This window comes from Python bivittatus, unplaced genomic scaffold, assembly GCF_059951505.1.
Source record: "Python bivittatus isolate LINGU-HERP-01145 unplaced genomic scaffold, Pbiv_v1 ctg000100_np1212, whole genome shotgun sequence".
Lineage (NCBI taxonomy): Eukaryota > Metazoa > Chordata > Lepidosauria > Squamata > Pythonidae > Python > Python bivittatus.
In genome coordinates this window covers 7,159,038-7,165,797 of record NW_028277038.1, presented here as the reverse complement: position 1 = coordinate 7,165,797, position 6,760 = coordinate 7,159,038, and the positions used below count along the sequence as shown (strand labels likewise).

General features: G+C 44.3%; 1 protein-coding gene across 1 annotated transcript in view; it reads right to left on the bottom strand.

Moving 5' to 3' along the window:
• Positions 1-1,619: 1,619 nt before the first annotated feature.
• Positions 1,620-6,760, bottom strand: part of SLC25A1 (solute carrier family 25 member 1) — a 28,464-nt gene continuing 23,323 nt past the window's right edge. The window contains exons 7-9 of the mRNA XM_088135390.1: positions 5,742-5,857; positions 4,461-4,534; positions 1,620-4,298 (exon numbers count right to left, since the gene is read on the bottom strand). Of these exons, the coding sequence (XP_087991516.1) occupies positions 4,184-4,298; positions 4,461-4,534; positions 5,742-5,857 (305 nt within the window). The 3' untranslated portion in view covers positions 1,620-4,183. The remainder of the gene's footprint in view (positions 4,299-4,460; positions 4,535-5,741; positions 5,858-6,760) is intronic.

The window sequence follows — 6,760 nt, the reverse complement described above, 5'->3', positions numbered from 1 at the left end:
GTTGAATATGCTTAGCTTTCTAATGTCATCCAAGATTTTTAGGGGTTGCCACTGTTGCTGATGGGTGTCCCAAATCCATCCAGATATCATCATTGGACTTCACCAGGACGCTGCCAGATGCTTATGCTGCCCCAATCCTAAAATTTTAAGGTTTATTTATTCACCTAACTCCTCTATCCAGAAAATGCATCCAATGGGTGCATATACAATTAATATAGAATGCCATTCAATACTGTTTCACAGCTTGATTTCTTCCACACCATCCCTACCTTGGAAACGTCTTTGTCAGCCTGTAAGGTCTTCTCCAGGGGTCCTTAAAGTCCCTTTTACATGAATTAGGCAGAATCTTAGCCACTTCAGTCAACAACAACAAAAAGCAGTTTAAAAATAAAGCTATTATCTCCTTGCAATCAGTCATCTCAGCAAGAAAACACAGGCTAAGAACAAATGGAAAATTAATCAAGATGATTCACTGTTGACTCCACGGCTGGACCAAAGCGCTGTTTTTTGTTCCAGTATGTAAGCTTAGTCTTTCTTGTTATTTATTCAGTCGACAATATGGTTTCCAGCAAAGATCAACAAAACTCTTAAGAGCTCTGGGGACAAATTAATAAATATTTAGGATGATTTGAAATCAATACATGTACACTTGGGTGCTTCTGTATTATTTCGATGGATATCTTGGGCATCTGCAAGCTATCCGGAAAACCTCAACTGTACATCAATTTAAGTTTAACGTGGGTTTTACCTTATGAAATATGTGGGAAGGGAGAGGGGGGACCTTTTCAGATGGTGTACTCATTCTTTAAAAGGCTTCTCTAGAGTTGGAAGGGACCACAAGAATCATGGAGTCCAACCATCCACAATATGCAGAAAAACCAATTCAGCCATCCATGAGATAGCTATCCAGTCCCTTCTCCAAAATATCCAGAGATGGAGGACTCCCAACCTCCAGGGGTAGCCTAATCCACTGCTGTACAGATCTTACCATCAGGAAGCTTTTTCTTAAACAAAAACTAGGTAACTGCAACTTTGATTTGATTATGGGCCATCAAGTCGTTGTAGACTCTTAGCAACTACATAGATAGATTTTCTCCGTGATGATCTGTTCCCAACCAGCTCTTCCAACAGTGCACCCATCACCTCTATAACTGAGTCCATCCACCTTGCTGCTGGTCATCCTCTTCTCTTTCCTTCCACCTTTACCAGTGTTATGGACTTCTCCAAGGAGCTGGGTCTTTCCACTGATTGATTATGTGCCCTCAAATCAGTGTCAACTCTTAGCAACCACACAGATTTTCTCCAACCTGGTCTTCCAGATTTTCCAATGGAGCACCCATCACCACTGAAACTGAGTCTATCCACTGCAACTTAGACCTATTATTCTTGGTCCTAGTTATGTGGAAGATAGTTCTTGGCCATCTTCCCTGTAGCTTTCCTTCATGTATCTGAATATGGCTATCGTGTCTCCTCTCATCAGCCTTCTTTCCTCTAGTCTGAACACCCCAAGCTCCTCCAGCCTGTCCTACCAGGGCACATCCATGGGACGGTACTGTTCAAAATAGCTTCTGCAGGAAAGCAACTTGGCAGGGTTCAAATGAAACAAAGAGGCAAGTGACTTAATAACCAGGCAACGTTGGTTTTATTGTCAGCATCCATGCTGAACAGCTCAAGAATTCCAAAACCATACTAGAGTTAGGCTGCCAGGGCATACAGTGAGACATTTAAAACATTTAATTTAAATCCTCAATCTAAGAAACATTGGATTCTGTAAAAATACAAGCAATAACCTACTAGCCCTGGCCACCTCTGCATTAACTTTGTCATATAGGTAGTATAAGAATGAATCTCGGGAATTAACAGCCCACAGGAAGGGAAGTTCACGGACATTGACATTCAGAAGGAGAAGGGAAGAACAGCAGGATCTCCATTTGGACAATGCTGTGCCACAAATACAGTTTACACCCTTACTTGGATATAAGCTTTCTCCAGAATCTTTCTGGACCAGCTGAGCCCCACCACAGCAGCCAACCAGATCTGCCTTAGCTTTTTTTTAATCCGCTACTCCCCACCATGACGTGTAGGTTGGATTTAGCTAACCTGCAGCAGGAGGGTTAAATGTGGAAAGTGGGTGGGCAGGCAAGGGAGGAGAAGACCATCACATACAATGAAAGGGACAAAAGATGCAAAACGTTTGGCACGGATTAATGGAATCATCCCAACTTTTCTTGGCACCAGGGCAGAAGAGACAAAGGGGCTGCCTTCCCCTTCTTAATACAGTACAGGAAATGGTAAATCAGTGTCAGGTTTGCCAAATCTCAGGGCCTTGTCGAAGGACTTCCTATGGTTCTTAAACTAAGGCAGTGTCTAAGGAGAACATAGTCCCTTTGGAAAGGATGCATGGGGAGGTCTTCTCTCCACCAGATGCCCCACGGAGCATGGTCTGAAAGAAGAATCATTGTCAATTGCTCCCTTTGCCCCTACCCCCTGAAACAGCGTAAACCAATGAAGTCTATGGAATGAGTAAATGGGCACAGTAGGGCAGGTTCTGTCCAACCTGCAAGGAACATTCCTGCATGTTCCAGAGAGGGATCAAGGGAAAAAGAGGTCCCCAATATATATATATGTATATATTTTAAAAAATCACACACATTCATTGGAACAAAAAACCCAAAGTGCCAGGCACGAGGGTTGGGAGGCACATAACATCCAGGGTTTGGGGAAGAATAATATTGCAGTTTCCAGATGAGCTGATCTTATCTGCCAAGGCTTAGCATCTCCATCATAGAAGGTCAATAACTACTACTATTTCTCTAGGTAGCTGATACATTAAAGCCCACCAGGGGCAACTTCCCACCTGTCCAAGCAGCCTTGACCCATTCTGTCTGTTGCGCAACAGACCAGGTGGCAATATCATCCTCTTCTCCCACATCCTGAAGAACAAGATACGCCATGCCCCTCTTGGATACAAGAAGTGAAGGCTGATGGGGTCTGAGAAAACCCAGCACAACAATAATTGCTGCTCTTCCTAGTTTTCCTGCATCCGTGTTATCTGAATGTGGCTAGGAGAAGACCTACATGGAGAATTTTTATCCTGCCCTGGAGATACCTGTCTAAGCCAGAAGCCTAGGATGTCCATTTGTGGCTCAAAAGGGCAAACGTGATCATGAAGAACTGCAAGTTGCCAAAAGAAAACGATGGAAGGGTGATTCTTGGAATGTATTCAGTGTTTTGTTTTTGGTTACCACTTCACCCAAAAGTGGGTGAGTATCAGTTTTCCACCAAAGGACGGGGGCACAAAGATAAAGACCACATCAATCTCCTTTGGGATGGAGATACTTTTTCTGGGCTCTTTTGTGAGTTTCAGGGTTTGCCTTCCCTATCCTAATGCCCTGAAAGAGTGTTGGACCACCAGATCCAGAAATCCTAGCAGACCCAGCCAATGGTTCTACAGACCTGAGAAGCATCAGGTTGGGAAAGATGCTTCAGACCACCTTGCTGATGAACTTAAGTCAGCTGGAGATCCCTTTTCCTGCTGACTACTGGGAAGACCTCCCTGTGTTCCACCTCTGTCTTTCCCAGAAGCTCTTTGGTGGAAAAGCATCCAGTAAAAATGGCACTACAAAAACAAATTACTCACACACAGGCACACGCACACACAATCCCAGCCATCTGCACCATCCTCAATTCATTTCTCTTTTGAAAAGGAAGGACTTGCCTTGAACTTGTATTCTAAGAGTGAACAAGTGAGAGGGCCAACAAGCATGTATATTTTCCCCCAACTTTCAAGAGCACTAAAGAAAACCTCTCCATCCCACCCACTGACCTCATTCCCTGACCTCCCATTGGAAAAAAACCATTTGAAGATGACCCATGAATTCATTCCCATGACCCTGTCCTGCCTACCCCCCAGTTGTCTCACACAATTGACCTTTACAGTGAAACATACAAACAGAAGAACAATCCACAGTTCATTCCGATAAATAAAAATCATAAAACGTGATAGTGATTTGGGGACCGGATTCACATCCACTTGGCGTCTGTGGCACCACTCCCAGTGAGAGGAAAAAGAATGAAGGAACACACCACCCTTTCAAATGCCTTCTGCAGTTGGTCACACCTTTATCCCAGCTGTTGCCTGATGGGGTGGGCAGATGACCACCCGGCTCACTGCCATGAGCTCTCAGTCCGTTTTCCACACTTTGTTGAGTACCTTGACCACTTCATCATAGATGATGAACACAATGGCTACATCTAAGCAGACCCTTCCCAGGCGAGGGATTGTCCCCTTGTAAAACCTACAGAGGAAGAAGAAAGGGAGTGAGAACCAGATCTTAGGAAGCTTCTGAACTACAACCATGAACCCGTAAAGAGTCAAGTGGCTTGTGGGTTGCTGTAAGCATTCCAGCGAACCAAGTCTCCCACCACCCTTGTATCCTTCAAAGCCATGCCAAACTCACGCAAGAGGTCCTTCATATTTCATAATTTGGTAGGCACAATTCAAGGTGCTCTTGTACTTATGCGCTTCAAGACCCTACAAAAAGAAAGAGGGGAGAAGGAAGGGGAGGATGAATTAGCAATACTAACAAGATGTTGGGCACTGCATCACCCAACAGCTTGTCTCACTTGGCTTCAATCCGGTCACACCCATTTCATTTCTGCTTCTGGTCTAAATTCAATGAGAATCATGACTGAACCTCCCCTTTCTTCTGCCAATCCCCTTGGAAAGTCACAAAGAACCCTGCCCCTCCCAAATTCACAAAAAAGGTATATCACTGGATCAAACCACAACATCATCAAATTCAGTAGTCTTCCTCCAAACAGCAAAAGTAAAATACTCCCTAAGGAAGAAGTACTTTTAATCCCTTTGATATGAAATATATACTTGTATTCTCTAGATGATTATTGAGTATGTGCCAAGTCAGTATCAACTCTTAGGAACCACATGGGTAGATTTTCTCCAGGAGTATCTCTCCCCAACCTGGTCCTTCGTGGATATCCTGTGCATGTGAATGGATGTGTGTGTGTGTGTACTGTTACACTATATCTTCTAATAAAGTAGTTAGAGAACAGTCAGTTATGTTCCTGGCTTTTTGATGGAATCTTCACCATGCTCTGACACTGCGTATAAGATATATTTCTCTCTCACACACACACACCTCTTTAGATAGTAACCTATTATGTCCTATTAGCAGATGAAGGTGATTGGTTGGTAGATGACAGCATGTAATCTCAGGAATTTAGAAACCATCTTGGGTCACTGGCCTTGTTCGCTAGGTTGAGAAAAGTAAGAATCCAGAATCACTTGGGGATCCTGTGGGTTCCCCAGTTCTGACCAATACAGAAATATTTCTGGTGCAGAGACCCCAATGTAGTCAAAATAACACCCTCCAAACAGAAAATGGATAAGTTTGCCAAGATGAGTTTTGTAGAAGGAGAAATTCGTAAAGGAGAAATGAAGTCTCTGTATGAGAATGAAAACTGAACATCCACCAGGAATTCCACAAGGCTCTCCAATTCACACATTCAGAACCAGACAAAATGCTCATCTCTGCTGAAAAACAGCTTAGCTAATCAAGAGATGTTTGGAATTTAACCTTCTCCTCATTGTTGGACCTAGCCAAAGACACACAGACCTCAAAGGTCAACCCCCTGCACTCTTCTGATCAGTCCTAAAACCCAAGCAATGTGTTACCAGATGGGGGGGACCCATAGCCAAGAGCTGCATAACCCCAACCTACCTGCATTCTGGTCTTCACAACATCCAACGGGGTGTTACCAAAGACGCTGGCAGCACCAGCGAGTGCCCCAAATACTCCCGTCACGAGTGGGTTTATCTCTTTGTTTGGATTGTCCCCTGAAAGGAATTAAATATGGATAAGGAAAAAGAAAGGGGAGAGTTATTCTTTCAATACAAATTTGGCTTCTCTGATTACATTAAATTTGTACTGATTTATGGCCAACAAACCAAAACAACCCATTCATGTTCTGTATTGGAAAGGCCAATCTACAGGGAGTCCCTGGGTTAAGAACGCCCGGTTTGTGGACAACCCATAGTTAAGAACAGAGCCTACTGTAACAAAATTCAAGTTAAATACACAGTCATCCCAATTAGAAACACAATAGTTTGAGTTCATTACCCAATACCAGTTATACAGTATTATACAATAATACTGTTCCGACTTACGTACAAATTTGACTTAAGGACAGACCTTGGGAACGGAACTCGTTCTTAAACTGGGAACTACAGTGGTACCTTGGGTTACGAACTTAATTCGTTCCGTGACTCTGGTCGCAGCCCGAATTGGTCGCAACCCGAAGCAAATTTCCCTATAAGGTTCAATGTAATTACCGTTAATCCGTTCTGGTGTGGAGGACAGGGAGGCGGCTATTGCTTGGAGGGAGAGTCCCCCTCCCTACGACCACGTGTCAGGGGCGGAAAAATGGCCGCGGACCACATGTCAGGGGCGGAAAAATGGCCGCGGACCACGTGTCAGGGGCGGAAAAATGGCCGCGGACCACGTGTCAGGGGCAGAAAATGGCCGTGGACCACGTGTCAGGGGCGGAAAAATGGCCACGGACCGTGTCACAGGAGGGAAGATGGCCGCGTATCCTGTTCGTACCCCCAAGGTGGAGTTCGCAAACCGAGGCAAAATTTTTGCGGCTGGAGCTGGTCGTAACCCGAAAAGCTCGTTAACAGAAGCGTTCGTAACCCAAGGTTCCACTGTACTTGTATAAGGAGAATTAACAAGGGATTAAG